The sequence below is a fragment of the Ostrea edulis genome, chromosome 4 (assembly GCF_947568905.1).
Source record: "Ostrea edulis chromosome 4, xbOstEdul1.1, whole genome shotgun sequence".
NCBI lineage: Eukaryota > Metazoa > Mollusca > Bivalvia > Ostreida > Ostreidae > Ostrea > Ostrea edulis.
Genome location: NC_079167.1, coordinates 84,996,951 through 85,021,183, shown reverse-complemented (window position 1 = coordinate 85,021,183; position 24,233 = coordinate 84,996,951). Strand labels below are relative to the sequence as shown.

General features: G+C 35.0%; 1 protein-coding gene across 2 annotated transcripts; it reads left to right on the top strand.

Annotated features, from left to right (window-relative positions):
* Positions 1 to 1,163: 1,163 nt before the first annotated feature.
* LOC125670695 (E3 ubiquitin-protein ligase HECTD3-like) lies at positions 1,164 to 24,233 on the top strand. 2 transcript variants are annotated; one of them, XM_056164041.1, is made up of 18 exons: positions 1,184 to 1,742; positions 3,914 to 4,053; positions 4,689 to 4,920; positions 5,252 to 5,370; positions 6,700 to 6,813; positions 8,983 to 9,071; positions 9,411 to 9,576; positions 11,103 to 11,184; positions 11,972 to 12,048; positions 14,536 to 14,694; positions 15,442 to 15,610; positions 15,735 to 15,857; positions 16,004 to 16,093; positions 18,875 to 19,078; positions 20,031 to 20,160; positions 20,462 to 20,615; positions 21,281 to 21,349; positions 23,954 to 24,233. In XM_056164041.1, the coding sequence occupies exons 1-18, from the start codon at positions 1,419 to 1,421 to the stop codon at positions 24,036 to 24,038; spliced, it is 2,526 nt and encodes an 841-aa protein (XP_056020016.1). In that variant the 5' UTR covers positions 1,184 to 1,418; the 3' UTR covers positions 24,039 to 24,233. The 2 variants fall into 2 exon arrangements, with proteins under 2 accessions (XP_056020015.1, XP_056020016.1); XM_056164040.1 differs by lacking the exons at positions 20,031 to 20,160; positions 20,462 to 20,615; positions 21,281 to 21,349; positions 23,954 to 24,233 and having other exon boundaries at positions 1,164 to 1,742; positions 18,875 to 20,024.

Sequence of the window (24,233 nt, the reverse complement as noted above, 5' to 3'; positions counted from 1 at the left end):
AATGAAGGAACAAATTTTTTAAAAGGAAATGTGATATCAGTTAGTTTTACATGATGCACGCTTTTTCATTTCCAGTTTAACTACACATTGGTACATCAGGCGGATCATGATAACTACACATTGATACATCAGGCGGATCATGATAACTACACAACGACACGGCGGATCATGATAACTACAGCACACAGACATGCCGGATCATGACATCAGGCGGATCATGATAACTACACATTGATACATCAGGCGGATCATGATAACTACACATTGATACATCAGGCGGATCATGATAACTACACATTGATACATCAGGTGGATCATGATAACTATATATTGATACATCAGGTGGATCATGATAACTACACATTGATACATCAGGCGGATCATGATAACTATATATTGATACATCAGGCGGATCATGATAACTACACATTGATACATCAGGCGGATCATGATAACTATATATTGATACATCAGGTGGATCATGATAACTATATATTGATACATCAGGTGGATCATGATAACTACACATTGATACATCAGGCGGATCATGATAACTACACATTGATACATCAGGCGGATCATGATAACTATATATTGATACATCAGGCGGATCATGATAACTATATATTGATACATCAGGTGGATCATGATAACTATATATTGATACATCAGGTGGATCATGATAAATACACATTGACACGGCGGATCATGATAATTACACATTGACACGGCGGATCATGATAACTACACATTGATACATCAGGTGGATCATGATAACTATATATTGATACATCAGGTGGATCATGATAACTACACATTGATACATCAGGCGGATCATGATAACTACACATTGACACAGCGGATCATGATAACTACACATTGATACATCAGGCGGATCATGATAACTACACATTGATACATCAGGCGGATCATGATAAATACAGAAACAGACATACCGGATCATGACAGCAGGAGGATCATGATAACTACACACTGACACGGCGGATCATGACAACTACTATCACACACTGACACGGCGGATCATGATAACTATACACAGGTACGGCCAATCTTTGTGATCGTTATTGATTTGATCTATGTTATTTGTAAAGAACCAATTTCTCGTGTAGTTAGCATGTTTCAACCATTGTTTCTTTTTTTTTTTTTTTTTTTTTTGGATAATCTAGTCTGTGTTTGCTCCCTCAGCCTCCCTGAAGATCCTTTAGAGTGGCAATGAATTTATATAGCTCGGGTTCGATATTCCAATGTTTTTGTAGTTTCCGCATTTAGAGATAATTCGGGGAATCAGATAAACATAAGAAGTGAATCAAACACTGAAACAGGGAAAAGCGGAAACAAATTTATTTATGTATGAACAATGTTCTTATGACATTTATATTCAAGTTAGTTGAAGCATTATGTCCCAAACTAAAAACTTGACAGAGTCCCACAACGGTCTTGGTCCTCCGAGGCGACGTCTGGCGCGGATCCGATGTCTTCTGGAATGTATTAAGTGTATTCACGAGAAGAAGGCGCTACCAGTGTCGTTCTGCTATGTGGCTTCAGAAGTAGAGTACAGGAGTCAGTGTAAAATGACGATCAAGCTGTACCCAGAACCCAGGAAAACAAAGAAAATGGCGGGTTTCCAGCCCCGGGAGCTTCAGTTGACCTCAGAGTCCCGTCTGGTGGCCACGGGGGAGGAGTTCTGCGACACGCAGGGGAAATGGCTGAAGCTCAGAAAGGTCAGAAAACTTGATTAAGAACAACAAATAGTGAATTGTTGACAAATTTGCAAACAAACCCAGCTTTCATGCTCATATGATATAATCTTATAACAGGTTGGGAACACTTCCCCTATAGCGAGATATTCTCGCTAAAACGCGATTATCCCTCTCTAGCGAGAGTAAATATATCCCGTACAATCGAGAAAAACACCCGTGGCGCACATCTCTTCATGTTTCACGTAAAAAGAAGAAAAAGTGCTAAAATGTCCGATACTTCTATGGCAAGCCCTTTTACTATTTATTCATAAAATAAGATATCTCTTCAAATAAGAGAGATATCTTTATTGGTTAAAGAGATATCTCTGTAAGTTAGAGAGATATATTTTTATGCTAGGGAGATATCTCTTTTGTTTAAAGAGATATCTCTTTAAACAAAAGAGATATCTCTTTTGATTAAAGAGATATCTCTTTAAGCAAATGAGATATCTCTTTATGCTTGGGAGATATCTCTTTCTCATTGAGAGATATCTCTCAAAGCTAGAGAGATATCTCTCAGAGAGAAAGAGATATCTCTCTAGCGTAAAGAGATATCTCTCTATCGATGTAAAAAGAGATATCTCTTTAAGTTAGAGAAATATCTCCTTAAATTTTCAAAAAGAGATATCTCTTTAATCTAAAGAGATAGCTAGAGAGATATCTCTCAGAGAGAAAGAGATATCTCTCTAGCGTAAAGAGATATCTCTCTATCGATGTAAAAAGAGATATCTCTTTAAATTAGAGATATCTCTTTAAATTTTCAAAAAGAGATATCTCTTTAATATAAATTATAATTCAAGTCTTTTTCAGTATGTTACCTTATTAATTTTTTCTTCATTTGTGAAACAATATACTGTCAAAATCTGGGTGGGGGGGTGGGGGGGGGGGGGTAGGCGCTTGCTTAATATTTTGATTAAAACTTACTATGCAAAATATTAAGCAAGCGCCTGTTGGTACATTCATCCACAAAACACACCGTGTAAAATACATAATAATGCATTAGTATGAGGTATCAATATGAAATAGTGGATTCTGAGGATGACTTCCTGTTCTCTCTGTAATTTCTGCATTCCTTGTTCAAAATAAGCCTTTGATTTTGCAAAATGTTGACCTCCTCGTGACATTATTGCATGATATATTTTCCGTTTTTCGTTCCGTTCTCCGTTCTATTTTCCGTTCCGAGTTTTAGCAACACCACAGCCATCATGGTAAAATTTGCTTTGACGGGCTTCCGTTTTAGGGAGAAGTACTGAAGTATTCAAACTAATAAAAATATTGGAAAGAGATATCTCTTTCCCTTTGAGAGATATCTCTTTTTCAACGATTAAAGAGATATCTCTTATACTTTGAGAGATATCTCTCTAGGAATTCTTATGCATCATGTTGAGTGTGTGTCACACTTATTCAGCGTTGCACGGGATTTGGCATTATTTTCAATAAAGACGCCAAAACACCTGTTTATGGTAATGTTTATATCTCGCTAAAGAGGGATAATCACGTTTTAGCGAGAATATCTTGCTATAGGGGAAGTGTTCCCAACCTGTTTAACAAGTTGGGAACATTTTCCCTATAGCAAGATATTCTCGCGAAAACACGATCATCCCTCTCTAGCGAGAGTAAATATATCCTGTACAACTGAGAAAACCGGCCATCTCCACGTGAATAGTAGAAAAAGTGCTAAAGTGTTTAATTCTTCTGCAAATATAATAAATCAAAGCAAAAACACTCACAGTGTGCATTAGATTTCAGCCTCCTTCCCTCTTACGCAACAATGTTGATATGAAATTAAATTTCTTGACTCTGTTTTCAATTCTATAGAGACAATTCGCGTCATGTTGAGAGTGTGTCGCACTTATTCGGCATTGCATGGAATTTGCCATTATTTTCAATCAAAACACCTGTTTATGGTCATGTTTACTTTCTCGCAAAAGAGAGATAATTGCGTTTTAATGGTGAGAAGATCTCGCTATAGGGGAAGTGTTCCCAACCTGTTTAATATCTGCTATATGTACATGTAATGCCAAACTTCATAGTGGATTTCTGATATTTAGAGAATGTTCAAATTCCACCACAAAATGTTTGGGTTTTTTTTTACATTAGTTAAGGCATGGAACTGAATTGTGCTCTCTGAGTCGGTGATTGTTACATTTCAGTACAAACTGAGTGCACTGGAAGGGTATAAGGTGTTTGATAAAGATGTATGGACCCTACAATACAGCAACAAGTCAGTGGCAGATGATTCCCCTGCCATTGTACCAGTAGAGAAGGACCTCAAGAAGACCATCATCAACAGGTCTGTTCCCTGAATTATCCTCCTCAGATAGGCAAACTCCACAAAGTGATTGACACAGGGCACTCGGCATTCACTTCAGGCAGAAAATGACCCGTCTGGTTTTCTTATTGAACACATCCCTGCTTGTGCCTAGTTTTAAGCATAGATAGAAAGTGGAAAATTTATGATTTTATTACCTATAAAGTATCAGTTAAGTTCATTAATGGAAGAAAAGAGCATACAAATTTCAAAGTTCTTGACTTTTTTGAGAATATGCCACATTTTCACACATATTACAAAGAATTTGGATTTAAGCACAACCCTTGATCGGAGAACTAATTGATGTGTTTTGATTAAGTATCAATGATAGTTCTATATAATAAATGAGATATATTAAAATTAAATTGTAGGTTGTAATCTGCACACAATTTTGGAAAATGTCTGAAATGTTTGTTTGTTTTGAATGATTATTTGTCATAAAGTCCATATTGTGACATCATAATGTACAAATATGTCATAATCACAATTCATCATTCTAATATTTTATCTGATTTTCAATTTTAATTTATCTATTAATCTAAAAAAAAAAAAAATTAAACTTGCATGGTAAAATAAGACCCTATGTAATTGTCATCCTTTACCCACTTTTTAAACAGCTGGGAGGATGTAATAGAGCAACACTTCTCTGTACAACTTGTGCCAGGCCGACACAAAATAACACAGCCGGAGGAGGAGAGTGTGGTTCTGCTTAGAGAAATCCCTCCCAGCTGGTCACTGGACCATGATGAAGCTCTGGTCCACCTCATGTCTCAACACATACCACCAGAAAATGACCACCTGGGGAGCATAAAAAACTTTGTGGAATCAGTCCATGTCTCTACTTTTGGTGTAAGTATAAAAATAAAGATTATATATTGAAATGTTTGTATATATACAGAATGCAAGATTATAGAATAAAGATTAATAAATGAAATGTTTGTATATACAGAATATAATATCATTAATAAAATACAGAATAAAGATGATGGTTTGGTTAGAAATCCATCTAATTTAAAGCAATAAACATGTTTTTCTCTCTCTTTGTTTTTTTTTTTTTTTATTAAATCTGGATTTTTGTAGGATTATGGAAGTCTTAAAATTTGTATATATGTAAGTTATCAAAAATCTTGTACTGTACTCCACGCGACACATACAAATGTTGTTGATATTAAATCTGCAGGATGATGACACTGGACCATCATGTCTGACTGACGGACTTCTGGACACGTACTGGGAAAGTGATGGTAGTCAAGGCAACCACTGGATCCGGCTCAAAATGAAGAAAGGGACAGTTGTACTGTAAGTGGTCAATTCATAGATTACAGACAATTATACTGTAAGTGTAAACAATATGTATCAGATTTGGAACTTGAATTGTTGCCATTATGTATTGTTTGAGAAAAGGTGCTTGTTTAAATACTCAGCAATACACATTTCTTAATCTCTGTGTACTGTTAATATACTGTTTAATACAGCTGTACACACTGTAAACACTGCTCAATACAGACACAGTTGTACACACTGTTAACACTGCTCAATACAGACACAGTTGTACATACTGTTAACACTGCTCAATACAGACACAGTTGTACATACTGTTAACACTGCTCAATACAGACACAGTTGTACACACTGTTAACACTTCTCAATACAGACACAGTTGTACATACTGTTAACATTGCTCAATACAGACACAGTTGTACATACTGTTAACACTGTTTAATACAGACACAGTTGTACGTACTGTTAACATTGCTCAATACAGACACAGTTGTACGTACTGTTAACACTGCTCAATACAGACACAGTTGTACATACTTTTAACACTGCTGAATACAGACACAGTTGTACATACTGTTAACACTGCTCAATACAGACACAGTTGTACATACTGTTAACACTGCTCAATACAGACACAGTTGTACATACTGTTAACACTGCTTAATACAGACACAGTTGTACATACTGTTAACACTTCTTAATACAGACACAGTTGTACATACTGTTAACACTGCTCAATACAGACACAGTTGTACATACTGTTAACACTGCTGAATACAGACACAGTTGTACATACTGTTAACACTGCTCAATACAGACACAGTTGTACATACTGTTAACACTTCTTAATACAGACACAGTTGTACACACTGTTAACACTGCTCAGTACAGACACAGTTGTACATACTGTTAACACTGCTCAGTACAGACACAGTTGTACATACTGTTAACACTGCTGAATACAGACACAGTTGTACATACTGTTAACACTGCTGAATACAGACACAGTTGTACATACTGTTAACACTGCTCAATACAGACACAGTTGTACATACTGTTAACACTGCTGAATACAGACACAGTTGTACATACTGTTAACACTGCTCAATACAGACAGTTGTACATACTGTTAACACTGCTCAATACAGACACAGTTGTACATACTGTTAACACTGCTTAATACAGACACAGTTGTACATACTGTTAACACTTCTCAATACAGACACAGTTGTACATACTTTTAACACTGCTCAATACAGACAGTTGTACATACTGTTAACACTGCTCAATACAGACACAGTTGTACATACTGTTAACACTGCTCAATACATCCATTTTCATTTGTAGGAAGTTGCAGTTGACAATAGATGGGAGTGATGATAACTATGTACCATCTAAAATTATTGTTCAGGGTGGGGAGCAGGATAACCTAAAAGTACTCAATACAGTAGATATAGACAGGTATGTATCAATGCACAGGTGTATCAATTAAATGAAAAGGTGTGTATCAATCTATGAACAGGTGTGTATCAATTAAATGAACAGGTCTGTATCAATTAAATGAACAGGTGTGTATCAGTGAACAGGTGTGTATCAGTGAACAGGTGTGTATCAATCAATGAACAGGTGTGTATCAATGAACAGGTGTGTATCAATCAATGAACAGGTGTGTATCAATGAACAGGTGTGTATCAATCAATGAGCATGTGTGTATCAATCAATGAACAGGTGTGTATCAATCAATGAACAGGTGTGTATCAATGAACAGGTGTGTATCAATCAATGCACAGTTGTATATCAAATGAACAGGTCTGTATCAATTAAATGAACAGATGTGTATAAATCAATGAACAGGGTGTGCATCAATGAACAGGTGTGTATCATTCAGTGAACAGGTGTGTATCAAATGAACAGATGTGTATCAATGAACAGGTGTGTATCAAATGAACAGATGTGTATCAATCAATGAACAGGTGTGTATCAATCAATGAACAGGTGTGTATCAAATGAACAGGTGTGTATCAATGAACAGGTGTGTATCAATCAATGAGCAGGTGTGTATCAATCAATGAACAGGTGTGTATCAATCAATGAACAGGTGTGTATCAATCAATGAACAGGTGTGTATCAATCAATGAACAGGTGTGCATCAATGAACAGGTGTGTATCAATCAATGAATAGGTGTGTATCAATGAACAGGTGTGCATCAATGAGCATGTGTGTATCAATCAATGAACAGGTGTGAATTAATGAACAGGTGTGTATCAAATGAACAGGTGTGTATCAATCAATGAACAGGTGTGTATCAATGAACAAGTGTGTATCAATCAATGAACAGGTGTGTATCAATCAATGAACAGGTGTGTATCAGTGAACAGGTGTGTATCAGTGAACAGATGTGTATCAATGAACAGGTGTGTATCAATCAATGAACAGGTGTGTATCAATCAATGAACAGGTGTGTATCAGTGAACAGGTGTGTATCAGTGAACAGGTGTGTATCAATGAACAGGTGTGTATCAATCAATGAACAGGTGTGTATCAATCAATGAACAGGTGTGTATCAATGAACAGGTGTGTATCAATCAATGAACAGGTGTGTATCAATCAATGAACAAGTGTGTATCAATCAATGAACAAGTATGTATCAATCAATGAACAGGTGTGTATCAATCAATGAACAGGTGTGCGTCAATGAACAGGTGTGTATCAATCAATGAATAGATGTGTATCAATGAACAGGTGTGCATCAATGAGCATGTGTGTATCAATCAATGAACAGGTGTGCATCAATGAACAGGTGTGTATCAAATGAACAGGTGTGTATCAAATGAACAGGTGTGTATCATTCAGTGAACAGGTGTGTATCAATCAATGAACAGGTGTATATCAATCAATGAACAGGTGTGTATCAGTGAACAGGTGTGTATCAGTGAACAGGTGTGTATCAATGAACAGGTGTGTATCAATCAATGAACAGGTGTGTATCAATCAATGAACAGGTGTGTATCAATCAATGAACAGGTGTGTATCAATCAATGAACAAGTGTGTATCAATCAATGGACAAGTGTGTATCAATCAATGAACAGGTGTGTATCAATCAATGAACAGGTGTATATTAATGAACAGGTGTGTATCAATCAATGAACAGGTGTGTATCAATCAATGAACAGGTGTGTATCAGTGAACAGGTGTGTATCAGTGAACAGGTGTGTATCAATGAACAGGTGTGTATCAATCAATGAACAGGTGTGTATCAATCAATGAACAGGTGTGTATCAATGAACAGGTGTGTATCAATCAATGAACAGGTGTGTATCAATCAATGAACAAGTGTGTATCAATCAATGAACAGGTGTGTATCAATCAATGAACAGGTGTGTATCAATCAATGAACAGGTGTGTATCAATCAATGAACAGGTGTGTATCAAATGAACAGGTGTATATTAATGAACAGGTGTGTATCAATGAACAGGTGTGAAGTGAACCAGCTTAGTAAGGATATGAAGTAATAAAAAATTCACCAGACGTACCTGTAGAAGAATTTCTGAGATTGAATTTTTTCTTGTTTGACTGTAATGGTTCTCCCTAATCTGAATTCTGTGTGAAAGATTTATTTTATTCCAGGGAGATCTCAGAAGTCGAGGATATTACGATGCTAGAGAACTTGTCGGAACATTACCCCATCATCACCATCAACATCAAGGAGTGCAAAGGTCCTACACAGACAGCCATACAATACTTATTGATTTCCTATACAGCCATAAAATGCTTTTTGATTTCCTACACAGACAGCCATAGAATACTTATTGATTTCCTACACAGACAGCCATAGAATACTTTTTGAGATGCAGAAATATTTTGTTTTTCATTGGTCAATGCATAATTATGGTAGTAAATTGAATTTTGTTGCTGTGACCTCTTAACCAGTTTTTGCTATGTACACAAAATTAAAGTTATTCCTAATATTATTTCAGTGAAAAACTTGTACAGATGTGCAAAAGTGATTCATAGAAAGAAATGTAAATCTCATAAAGGCTGGTATTTTTTTCTAGGTGGCGGAATTGACACTCGTGTTAGGGGGCTGAAGATCCAATCTTCAGAGGGACGATATCTGGGGTTTGATCGAGATTTCTTCAAGGGAGAGAACTTGACCAGGTATCCTAAATTGGAGTCGTATTCTCCAGACCAGCTGTACAGGCGATCCCAGCTACTACAGAGGTAACAAAACTTTACAGAGGGCTAGTCTGTGACAGAAATGGCGTATTTCTACTCTGCAATATTAACGCTGAGTGTAATCTTGTATTGTACAGAAGTATGTCTGTATCCAAACTTTTTCATACACATGCAAGTTCAGGTCAGATGAAAAGGTGAAGATAACAAACAGTGATCAATCTTATTGAATACAAAATTAAGAGTAAAACACACATGGACCCCTGGGAATACCAGAGGTGAGATCAGGTGTCTAGGAGGAGTAAGCAACCCCTGTCGACCAGTCACACCCACTGTGAGCCCTAAATCTTGATCAGGTAAACAGAGTAATCTGTAGTCAAAATCAATGTGTAAAAACGGCCTAACAATTAGCATGAAACAGGTCAGACAGCATTTGACCCAATGACAGGTTCTATTGACAAACTAGATTGTTATAAAGACCATAGAATTTGTAAAATGCTGACTCTAAATGAGACTGTATCATCAACTTGTTTGTCAGTAGCTTGTCTCAATTTAAAAAACCGATCATACGCAGAACAAGGTCTTGTGTATTGAATCAGTTGAGAGATATAAACACCAAATGGAGGTGATAATGGAATGTTGCTGCATAAATATGGGAAGTCGATTATGAAGAAGCTGAAATCAAGCTGTTTGTCATAAAGTTAAGTTGTTAGTTTGCCATTAACATCTATGTGCAATCAAACATCTAAGTATGTAACAGATGTAGAAGACTCTGTAGAGTTGCTGGGTAAAATCTGTCCATGGCCTTGTTCAATTGTTATTTAAGTAAATGATAGCGGTCCGTGCATTTTGTCAATTATTACACTTAAAATATTTACAAGTATCATTTGAATTATCTACGCGATGAACTGATAGCATTTGACCAGTAATAGCGATATTGTGTAGAGAATTCTGCTTATTTTCATAGTAATACTGTCTCAACTTATATAATATATGATTCCTGTGGGGATCCAGGTTAGAATAGGTCCTCAGTAACCCTTGCTTGTCGTAAGGGGCGACTAAATGGGGCGGTCCTTCAGATAAGACTGCAAAAACCCGAGGCCCCATGTCACAGCAGGTGTGGCATGATAAAGATCCCTCCCTGCTCAAAGGCCTTAAGCTCCTAGCATAGGCGTAAATTTTGCAGCCCTTCACCAGCAATGGTGACGTCTCCATATGAGTGAAACATTCTTGAGAGAGACGTTAAACAATATATAACATTTGCCCTTGCATCGAAACCATTTTGTTGATATTGTTTATTATCCTACGTAGTAAGCAATACATAACATAATAATGTGATGTCGCAGTGAAACCTATGCAGCACATGTGACACATAACCAATACTTACATGAACATGCTCAGAATATGTACATGGAAAGTTTTAAATGGATATTATGCATTTCAATAATCTTATTTGCGTATAGAATCATTTTTAGTTAGTCTTAACGTACATACGTAGAAAGAAATTTTATAACCTGAATTAGAGAATGCGTTTGATTGATGTGACTGAATATGATGACGTGTTCTTTGTTCAGATTTGTGGTGATCTTAGACAGTGTTCTCCAGTTCCTCGTCCCTGCTTGGGAGTACACTGTGGGGTCATACAGTTCTATGGAGGTAAGCATTGTGAGTACACTGGGGTCATACAGTTCTATGGAGGTAAGTACTGTTAGTACATTGTGGGGTCATACAGTTCTATGGAGGTAAATACTGTTAGTACATTGTGGGGTCATACAGTTCTATGGAGGTAAATACTGTTAGTACATTGTGGGGTCATACAGTTCTATGGAGGTAAGCATTGTGAGTACACTGTGGGGTCATACAGTTCTATGGAGGTAAGTACTGTTAGTACACTGTGGGGTCATACAGTTCTATGGAGGTAAGTACTGTTAGTACACTGTGGGGTCATACAGTTCTATGGAGGTAAATACTGTTAGTACATTGTGGGGTCATACAGTTCTATGGAGGTAAGCATTGTGAGTACACTGTGGGGTCATACAGTTCTATGGAGATAAATACTGTTAGTACATTGTGGGGTCATACAGTTCTATGGAGGTAAGTACTGTTAGTACATTGTGGGGTCATACAGTTCTATGGAGGTAAGTACTGTTAGTACACTGTGGGGTCATACAGTTCTATAGAGGTAAGTACTGTTAGTACACTGTAGGGTCATACAGTTCTATGGAGGTAAGTACTGTTAGTACATTGTGGGGTCATACAGTTCTATGGAGGTAAATACTGTTAGTACACTGTGGAGTCATACAGTTCTATGGAGGTAAGTACTGTTAGTACATTGTGGGGTCAAACAGTTCTATGGAGGTATGTACTGTTTCTCTCCTCTAACACCCATATTCACATTATAGTGGTTAGATATTACTGAGACTGTGATCTGATTTTTTTGTAGCATGTCAGACAGTTGTTGCCACTGTCCAAAAAAAGATTAACCTTGATTGAAATGTTCCTCAAGGAGTCCTGTTTGGAGTAAGTTTTATTCCAATATCTCTCACCGATGTACTGTTAGTAAAAATTTTGTGTAGTGGAGTCAGAATGTGTTGTGTGGATGTGAAGTATTAGAATGTCATATGAGGTGGAATCTGTTATGTGAATCGGAATGTGACATGTGAATCAGATTATGACATGTGAATCAGATTATGACACGTGAATCAGATTATGACATGTGAATCAGATTATGACATGTGAATCAGATTATGACATGTGAATCAGATTATGTTGTGTCTGTGTGAATCAAAATGAAATGTGTGAATTAGAATGTGATGTATTTATATAAATCAGTATGTATTGTGTTTATTGTGAATCAGAATCTGTTTTGTTTCTGTGAATCAGAATTTGATTTTCTTTCTTTGAATCGAAATTATGTCTCCAAGGGGAGACATTTGGTTTTTGTACTTTCTGTCCGTCTATCTGTTACAAAATCTTGTGAATGCTTATCCTCCTATATGACTTATTGGATAGACTTGAAACTTTGTACAATGCTTCATTGCCAATTGTAGTTGTGCATATTGTTGGGACAGGAGGATCCAATTATTAGGGCCCCGCATGAAATGCGGAAGCCCTATAGTAATCACATTGTCCGTCCGTCTGTCCGTCAACACTTTCTTTGTGATATGATAACTCAAACAGTTTTCATTGTACAGTTTTCAAATTTTGTACAGAAATACTTTACAATAAGAGGAAGAAGCCTATAGATTTTGGGGTCATGTCACTTTGTCTGTCTGTCTGTATGGCATGATCTTTGTTATTATGAACACTTTCTTTGTGACACAATAACTCAAACAGTTTTCATTGTACAGTTTTCAAATTTTGTCCAGAAATAATGTACAATAAGAGGACAACACCTATAGATTTGGGGGCGGGGGGAGGGCACTGTGTCTGTCTGTATGTATGTTATCATCTTTGCTATTATGACTATTTTTTTACCACTGTCTAAGGGAGATAATTCAATTTGAATTATGATATATTGTATTAATATAGAAAATTTACAAAGAAATAACTCTACAACATTGTGTATGTGTATCTATATTTTTTTTAATGTGATATAAAAAATACTTGGTGTTACTTGTATATTGAACTAAATGTGTGTCATTCTCAGTCAACTACTCTCGATATGAAATTAAATATCCGATATCCAGTTGCAAAGTGGAGGTATGTTCAAACGTAACTGCTTCATTGAATTATGTACTAATTGCACATTACGCCTTGGAGAACTGTTCACAAAATAGGTACAAAATGAATGTACCTTATTCATTACTGTTACTGAACTTTCGTCAGTGAAAATCTTGATATGGCGTGTTTCACTGGTTGTTGACGGTAAAGTCCACATTTTCTACATGAGTATTTTGATATTTGCTAATGAAATATTTTAGCACATACATGGTATGTTTCTGCCAGGAATAAGGGAAACTGTCTCACCCAATTATGTAAAGACATATTCTATAGATTTCTATTTTTAAAAGTGTAGAACACTTCTATCAAATGTGTTTGAAAATGCTTAGACCCCCGATGTCAGAATTTCCTTTAACTAGACATCAATATGTCAAATTCATAATCCTTTTCGAATGATATGTACCACATTTTGTACCAGTTATTCATTTTGAATCCCCTTACAATGGGATTTAGTTGCACTCTGTTGTGTTTGAGTGGATGAATGTGTGCCAAACAAGTAATTTACATTTGCATCAGTCTCTCAAATATGCTTTATGCTTCATGATTCCTTTTTCACAAATTTTCATTCCAATGCATCTTTGAATAGCATTAATTCTAACTTATATACCAGCCCCAAACATTGCTATATCAAATACAGATGTCACTTTCCTCTAATAACCCTCAGCAGGGTCCTTGCTGACCATGTCAGTTTTCTAGTTTTCCTAAAAGTTATAGTGGATCTAAGAGGGGTGGAGGATGTAAAATAGCTTGTGAACACTTCTCCTACATGTATATGGCTTATCTGGTAGATTTGAAACTTTGTGTCATTGCCATTTGTAGAAGTGCATATTGTTGGAACAGGAGGATCCAATTATTTTCCTAAAAGTTATAGTGGATCTAAGAGGGGTGGAGGGTGTAAAGTAGTCTGTGAACACTTCTCCTATGTGGCTTATCAGAGTTCATAATATCCATGTTACTGCCCATGCTTTCTCCTCCACACCATGCAGTACAAAAAGGGGGGTTTCATTTGTCATTTAATTTCATTTAATTGTGTTTTATTGTTGCATTCCTCACCTCTACCACTGTAAGTGCACCTTAGAGTATTTTGTTTTATATAAGGCGCTATATAAATTTTATTAATTATTATTGCATGTATTTGGTGCACTTCCAATTTGGGGAGCTGGGGAGACATTTGTTTTCCATAAAAACAATTTCTAGTTTGTTTTGTTTCTGTGAATCAGAATTTGTTTTGTTTCTTTGAAGCAGTCTTTTTTATGTAAATCAGAGTTTGTTGTCATTCTCTAGGAGACCGATAGAAATGCCAAAACTGTTCATAAATCGTCGTGCAGCAATGGAGCATCGTTGTGACCCAAGTCTGGACCCCGAGTATAAACACAGCATATTTCACCAGATTTACGAAGGCCTGAAACCAAAGGAACGCAGCTCTAAACTCTTAAACTACAGGTAACTTCTCACCTTCAATTTTTACCTACAAGTGAGTAAAGTGAAGAACAATAACTGAATTGTAACTTTTCTTCAACCAAAGACATTTTCACGACCCATGGATTATTAAACGTCATTAGTTCTGTCTATACTAAGGTATCAAGTCCATGTACTGTGGAATCATTTAAAGTCATGGTGGCCAATTTTCATGTTCAAGATTTTACAGTTTCATTCGAATGGAATTTTGTGGACATAATTTCTGTAAATTCAAACATGATATGAATTGTGTATTTTCTTGTGGTTTGAAATTCGTGAGACAGGGGTACACATGAAATCCACGAAAATTGAGACCCTACGAAATCTAATGATTCCACAGTATTCTCGCCATGTTGTCATGGAGATTGATATCTGTAGACTTGTCACCTGCATAGATACACATCGTTAACAGTGCTTGTAGTGAAACAGGTTGTGGAGAGAAAGCTGGGGTACTTGTGTGTACATATGAATGCACCTGGTTACAAATGTACGTGGTAAAACAAGATGTGAAGAGAGGGTGTGTGGTAAAACAAGATGTGAAGAGAGGGAGTGTGGTAAAACAAGATGTGAAGAGAGGGTGTGTGGTAAAACAAGATGTGAAGAGAGGGAGTGTGGTAAAACAAGATGTGGAGAGAGGGAGGGAAAGCTGGTGTACAACAGTGACCTCTCTAGTATATAGTCATTTTTTGCCAATATCTAATTACAACATTGGGTTTTATTTTTCTCTGTCAGGTGGTCCTCAAGGTATGACCAGTGGTGGGAATGTAAGTTCATGTCAGAGGGGGTGATAGACCAGGGAGGGGGCTTCAGGGACAGTTTGTCCGACATCGCCGAGGAGCTTTGCCCCACAAATGGGGAGGCACCCATCCCTCTACCATTCTTCATCAGATCACCCAACCAGGTTTGTGGGATGTGATACGGTCTTTTTAGTTGATTCAGTTGAAAATTTATACTGAAAGATGCTCAGTTTGGAAAGATAAAATCTGCATTGTGGTTTTGGTTGATTTTAATGGCTTGAATTTCAGTTTTGTGATGATATCAATGTAAACAGAGACACGTACATTCCAAATCCTTCGTGTAAAGAATTTCTGAAGTATGAGTGGATTGGACAGCTGATGGGGGCCTGCATGAGGGGAAAGGAAAACCTGGTCAACAATTTGATTCTTTTTTTAAAGAAAAGAAAATATATTGCAACATAGTTAAATAATATTGCATATTAATTAAAAGATCATTTGACTCATTCTGTTTACAAGACATTGTGTTGATTCTCTGTAAACATGACTTAAACTTTTAGATTTTGTCACTGCCTTCTTTTGTGTGGAAGAAGTTGTCAGGTGAAAAGACGACATGGGCCAGGGACTATGCATCTGTGGACGCACCGGAGGTCAGAGTTCAAAATTTACACGTCAGCACCTCATGTATTCAATACGATAATGAAAAACTCAATACGCCAACACCCCGTGTACTAACATGTAATACAATATAATTGATCAATCTGATAGCCCAACAGTCTGCATATTTACATGTAATATTATGATATTATGCATATTTAATACAAAAATGAGAAAATCTATCTGCAGACAGTCAGAATATTAATACGATAATGCAGAATTCAATACACTGACAGTCCATATTTAATACCTAAATAAAGAGTGAGATAAATTATCATTCTGTGTATTTAATATGAATTCAATATCCTAACAGCCTATGATAACAGAGAGTTTAGTATGCTGACAATGTGGATATCTAGTATGATAAGGCTTAAAATAAAAATTGATCTGTTTGATGTACTCTGACCGACCCATGAAATTTGCCCTGACCTGATCATTTTTTCCGCATTTGGAAATTTTAATTTTTTTTTTTTTTTTGCTCCCTGGAAAATAGACATTCTTCGAATTAGTATTAAACTTGATGCCATTTTTTTAAAATTTGGACTAGTTTTACGGAATTCTTGTTATCAAAATGTCCTTAGGACATCTTTCGGTTCTACTTTCACTTTGATAATGACCATTTGTTAATCCGGGAACTTTTCAAATACTTTTCTATGTGAACAATCAAATATACCACATCACATCACAGCTCCAAATTACCACATTATCTACCAACAAGATAGAACAAGGAGATACGAACTCCTTCGTCGAGGCCTGATCGTATTTGTGTACAAAAGTTTGAAAGCCATGTTATTTAAATAAAAAATCACGTGGGATAGCGCACCAAAATTATGGCGGACACGAGTGGGCGTTTAAGTTGATAGTCTATATTTCTGAAAAGGCATGCATATTATTTTGATATGGGATTATTTGAATGTAATGATTTAATAGGTGAACAGCACTTTTACTTTGCTCTTAAATTGAGACACATGAATGGAACATGATCGTCACAATTTAAACGATGCGGGGAAGTCGGCATTAAAATTATATGGGGCAATATTAAAACTTATTGTAAATTGCTGTCATCATGCAATTCACTTGGATATTCATGGATCACATTAAAGTGTTTAAGTGATTGCTATTATGAATGTCAGAATCGACCGGTTGTAATAAAAAGGGGTGTTAATTTATTTATTAACAACTGTAGAGGTCCTCATCCGTGACGAATGAAAAACGTCCTGAGTAAATTTCAGGAGACATTGGAAGATTTACGTGTATTATATACAATGTGTACAAAATGAATGTTCTAAACTCTATTCTGTCTGGCAGCATTATGTGTTTAATGAAAACATCAGAAAATTTGTAAATCTGATTTTCCAAAAAAAATATAAAAAAATACCGACCTACCTACCCGACTTGAAAAATGTGGGTCGGAGTACATCAAACAAACAAAATTTTAATGATGGCCTAATGATGAATTCGATATGCCAACAGCTTACATATTTAGTGAATAATGAAGAATTTGATAGGACGACAGCTTACATATTTAGTAGATAATGAAGAATTTGATAGGCTGACTGCCTTATTTCAATAATGAATAGTTTTACATGCTGACAGTGTGCATATTTCATATAATAAAAGCGTAATGTGTATCACTTTTGATAATAGCCCTAACAGAATAATACTGTAAGATATCTATAGTTTTATGTACACATGCTATAGTTTAATGGAGTCAGTACCTGTACAGAACTACCCTACTCTAATTTACAATGGTAAATGTTGTGTAACATTGATTAGTTTAGTTTATGAATATCTTATTCAATACAGAAAAGGAATGACCAGCTGACTAGAAGCTTATAGATATCCTATCCTTGTCTCACAGAGATATCACTACATAAGCTTATATATCTATTCTCCTTGTCTCACAGAGATATCACTACATAAGCTTATAGATATCCTCTCCTTGTCTCACAGAGATATCACTACATAAGCTTATAGATATCCTCTCCTTGTCTCACAGAAATATCACTACATAAGCTTATAGATATCCTCTCCTTGTCTCACAGAGATATCACTACATAAACTTATAGATGTCCCCTCCTTGTCTCACAGAAATATCACTACATAAGCTTATAGATGTCCCCTCCTTGTCTCACAGAAATATCACTACATAAGCTTATAGATGTCCCCTCCTTGTCTCGCAGAAATATCACTATATAAGCTTATAGATGTCCCCTCCTTGTCTCACAGAAATATCACTACATAAGCTTATAGATGTCCCCTCCTTGTCTCACAGAAATATCACTACATAAGCTTATAGATGTCCTCTCCTTGTCTCACAGAAATATCACTACATAAGCTTATAGATATCCTCTCCTTGTCTCACAGAAATATCACTACATAAACTTATAGATATCCCCTCCTTGTCTCACAGAAATATCACTACATAAGCTTATAGATGTCCTCTCCTTGTCTCACAGAAATATCACTACATAAGCTTATAGACATCTTCTCCTTGTCTCACAGAAATATCACTACATAAACTTATAGATGTCCCCTCCTTGTCTCACAGAAATATCACTACATAAGCTTATAGATGTCCTCTTCTTGTCTCACAGAAATATCACTACATAAGCTTATAGACATCTTCTCCTTGTCTCACAGAAATATCACTACATAAGCTTATAGACATCTTCTCCTTGTCTCACAGAAATATCACTACATAAGCTTATAGATGTCCTCTTCTTGTCTCACAGAAATATCACTCCATAAGCTTGTTGCTTTCATTCCCGCAGGTTTTCCTCATTGACAGTTTACTACAGATGAAAGAGAAAGATTTTGGTGCCCTGGGTCGGATGTGGAGCATGACGCGGGCTGATGGTACGTCAGTCACTATCAAAATGGATGGAGACGGGAATCCCGCTGAACTAAAGTTTGAGGATCGGGAGGATTACTGTACAACAGTGAAGGAAATCAGAATGAATGAGTTTAATTCACAGGTGAAAATCAGAATGAATGAGTTTAATTCTCAGGTAAGAATTGGGATGAATGAATTTAATTCTCAGGTAAGAATCAGAATGAATGAGTTTAATTCTCAGGTGAGAATCAGAATGAATGAGTTTAATTCTCAGGTAAGAATCAGAATGAATGAGTTTAATTCTCAGGTAAGAATCAGAATGAATGAATTTAATTCTCAGGTAAGATTCAGAATGAATGAATTTAATTCGCAGGTAAGAATCAGAATGAATGAATTTAATTCTCAGGTGAGAATCAGAATGAATAAGTTTAATTCTCAGGTAAGAATCAGAATGAATGAATTTAATTCTCAGGTAAGATTCAGAATGAATGAGTTTAATTCTCAGGTGAGAATCAGAATGAATGAGTTTAATTCTCAGGTAAGAATCAGAATGAATGAGTTTAATTCTCAGGTAAGAATCAGAATGAATGAGTTTAATTTTCAGGTAAGATGTTAAAGATACAAGCAATTACAAACCATGCTTGAACTTGTTCTTGGTATTTAGGATTAAAATAAAGACATTTGGGCCCCAAAAATTACTTTTAATTTTTTTTTAAATAAACTTTATTTTGAGGGTTGTACATCCATCTTATGTATGTTTTTTCTATAGAAAATTGTTGGTAGTTCTAAGATATTACATCATAAATAGTACACATCTTTGTATGATTTTCTTTTGTGTAAATATACAACTTATGAAGAAGATTTATGTTGTATCTACTTATATATCCTTTAAAGGTATGCATGGTGGAAAATATTCTTGTTTGAAAAGTAGCACTTTGTCAGTGAAATAATAATAAAAAAAAAAAACGACAGAAGACAGTAGACTGCTTCATTTCTAATGTCAGATTATGAGAAATGTTGCTAAATCATTGGTAAATATATTGCTGGTTACTTTCTGACATGTCAGTGATTTTCATATTTATCTGTTTTACTAGATTGAAGCTCTAAGGAGGGGATTACTAAAGGTGGTGCCCCAGGCGGTGCTGGATTTATTGACATGGCAGGAGGTGGAGCATCGTGTCAGTGGGGACCCAGAGATCTCGATCGAGGCCCTTAGACGGTCCAGTAAGTCAGTCTTCTATTGCCATTAATGATGACATGTTTTCTACTTTCAGTTCATCATGATGACACGTACGTTTCTTATTTTCAGTTCATGATGACAGCTGTTTCCTATGTTCAGTTCATTATAATGACCTTCATTTACTTTCAGTTCATAGTCATGACCTTTGTCTTACTTTCTAGTTCATTATGATGACCTTTGTTGTACTTTCAGTTCATTATGATGACCTTTGTTGTACTTTCACTTCATTATGATGACCTTTGTTGTACTTTCAGTTCATTATGATGACCTTTTTTGTACTTTCAGTTCATTATGATGACCTTGATGAGAAAGACACCAGAGTGAAATATATGTGGTCATCACTTGCTAATTTCACTAACGAAGATCGCAGTAGATTTTTACGTTTTATCACTGGTCGTCGTAGATTACCAGCCCCTGTGTATATAGCCTCAGGCAAAAGGTAACGATCTCTTAGAGGAGGCAACTCGTGTGTAGTAAGTTAAATATTATAGGATTAAACATTCTTTTTGAAGAATTTATCGATGTGTAAATTCTGGACATTTTACTCACAAATTGAATAAAAGTGTGAAGCAGTTATATGTTAAGTTTGTGAGTAAAATGTCCAGAGTTTACAGTCTTTTATATTGGTTAGAAATAATGTCTCTTGTTGCATAAAAGATGTTTTCATTATTGATACAAACTAGGTATTATAATAAGTATTAAGGTATTTTTCTTATTGATATCAACTAGGTACTATAATAAGTAAGGTGTTTTTCTTATTGATATCAACTAGGTACTATAATAAGTAAGGTGTTTTTCTTATTGATATCAACTAGGTACTATAATAAGTATTAAGGTGTTTTTCTTATTGATATCAACTAGGTACTATAATAAGTAAGGTGTTTTTCTTATTGATATCAACTAGGTACTATAATAAGTATTAAGGTGTTTTTCTTATTTATATCAACTAGGTACTATAATAAGTAAGGTGTTTTTCTTATTGATATCAACTAGGTATTAGTAAGTAAGGTATACCATTACAGATACCTGACTTTTATTTTACAAAGAAATGTTTGTGTACTTGACATTGAATTTTGTGATTTGATATACCATTTCCTTTGTCAGTGACGCCATTGACTGCCTTCCAGAGTCGTCAACCTGTGCCAATATGTTATATCTACCTAATTACACTAGGTAATGTCTTCCTTCACCATTGTTTTCTCATTATATCTACTTAAATACATTAGATAATGTCTTCCTTCACCATTGTTTTCTCATTATATCATTATATCTACTTAACTACACTAGATAATGTCTTCCTTCACCATTGTTTTCTCATTATATCATTATATTTACTTAACTACACTAGATAATGCCTTCCTTCACCATTGTTTTCTCATTATATATCTACTTAACTACACTAGATAATGTCTTCCTTCACCATTGTTTTCTCATTATATCTACTTAACTACACTAGATAATGTCTTCCTTCACCATTGTTTTCTCATTATATCATTATATTTACTTAACTACACTAGATAATGCCTTCCTTCACCATTGTTTTCTCATTATATCATTATATATCTACTTAACTACACTAGATAATGTCTTCCTTCACCATTGTTTTCTCATTATATCTACTTAACTACACTAGATAATGTCTTCCTTCACCATTGTTTTCTCATTATCTCATTATTTCTACTTAACTACACTAGATAATGTCTTCCTTCACCATTGTTTTCTCATTATCTCATTATATCTACTTAACTACACTAGATAATGTCTTCCTTCACCATTGTTTTCTCATTATATCTACTTAACTACACTAGATAATGTCTTCCTTTACCATTGTTTTCTCATTATATCATTATATCTACTTAACTACACTAGATAATGTCTTCCTTCACCATTGTTTTCTCATTATCTCATTATATCTACTTAAGTACACTAGATAATGTCTTCCTTCACCATTGTTTTCTCATTATCTCATTATATATACTTAACTACACTAGATAATGTCTTCCTTCACCATTGTTTTCTCATTATATCATTATATATCTACTTAACTACACTAGATAATGTCTTCCTTTACCATTGTTTTCTCATTATATCTACTTAACTACACTAGATAATGTCTTCCTTTACCATTGTTTTCTCATTATATCATTATATCTACTTAACTACACTAGATAATGTCTTCCTTCACCATTGTTTTCTCATTATCTCATTATATCTACTTAACTACACTAGATAATGTCTTCCTTCACCATTGTTTTCTCATTATATCATTATATATCTACTTAACTACACTAGATAATGTCTTCCTTTACCATTGTTTTCTCATTATATCATTATATCTACTTAACTACACTAGATAAATGTCTTCCTTCACCATTGTTTTCTCATTATATCATTATATATCTACTTAACTACACTAGATAATGTCTTCCTTCACCATTGTTTTCTCATTATCTCATTATATCTACTTAACTACACTAGATAATGTCTTCCTTCACCATTGTTTTCTCATTATATCTACTTAACTACACTAGATAATGTCTTCCTTTACCATTGTTTTCTCATTATATCATTATATCTACTTAACTACACTAGATAATGTCTTCCTTCACCATTGTTTTCTCATTATATCTACTTAACTACACTAGATAATGTCTTCTTTCACCATTGTTTTCTCATTATCTCATTATATCTACTTAACTACACTAGATAAATGTCTTCCTTCACCATTGTTTTCTCATTATCTCATTATATCTACTTAACTACACTAGATAAATGTCTTCCTTCACCATTGTTTTCTCATTATCTCATTATATCTACTTAACTACACTAGATAATGTCTTCCTTCACCATTGTTTTCTCATTATATCTACTTAACTACACTAGATAATGTCTTCTTTCACCATTGTTTTCTCATTATCTCATTATATCTACTTAACTACACTAGATAAATGTCTTCCTTCACCATTGTTTTCTCATTATCTCATTATATCTACTTAACTACACTAGATAAATGTCTTCCTTCACCATTGTTTTCTCATTATCTCATTATATCTACTTAACTACACTAGATAATGTCTTCCTTCACCATTGTTTTCTCATTATATCTACTTAACTACACTAGATAATGTCTTCCTTCACCATTGTTTTCTCATTATCTCATTATATCTACTTAACTACACTAGATAAATGTCTTCCTTCACCATTGTTTTCTCATTATCTCATTATATCTACTTAACTACACTAGATAATGTCTTCCTTCACCATTGTTTTCTCATTATATCTACTTAACTACACTAGATAATGTCTTCTTTCACCATTGTTTTCTCATTATCTCATTATATCTACTTAACTACACTAGATAAATGTCTTCCTTCACCATTGTTTTCTCATTATCTCATTATATCTACTTAACTACACTAGATAAATGTCTTCCTTCACCATTGTTTTCTCATTATCTCATTATATCTACTTAACTACACTAGATAATGTCTTCCTTCACCATTGTTTTCTCATTATATCTACTTAACTACACTAGATAATGTCTTCCTTCACCATTGTTTTCTCATTATCTCATTATATCTACTTAACTACACTAGATAAATGTCTTCCTTCACCATTGTTTTCTCATTATCTCATTATATCTACTTAACTACACTAGATAATGTCTTCCTTCATCATTGTTTTCTCATCATTATTATTAGTTTGTTACATAGGCTTTTGTGTAGACATATGTTGTGGTTTGTAACACAGATTGCAGTTTCGATGTTTCTATTTCAGTGCTCAGGTTTGTGAGGAGAAGCTGCACTACGCTGCCTATAACTGTGTAGATATGGATACCGACGTCAGCTACATGGATGAATAATCCCACAATTAGCAGCAACATAAACGAGACTATTAATTGACAGAGAAAACAATGTGATATTCGTTAACTGTTTTGTGTTTTATGGAGACTCTATGGTTAGAGACTTTTGATATGACTGTTTTACTGTGTTTATATGATGTTGTACATGTATGTTGTAATAAAAGGCTTATCTTGAATGTAGTTCATGTAGTACAA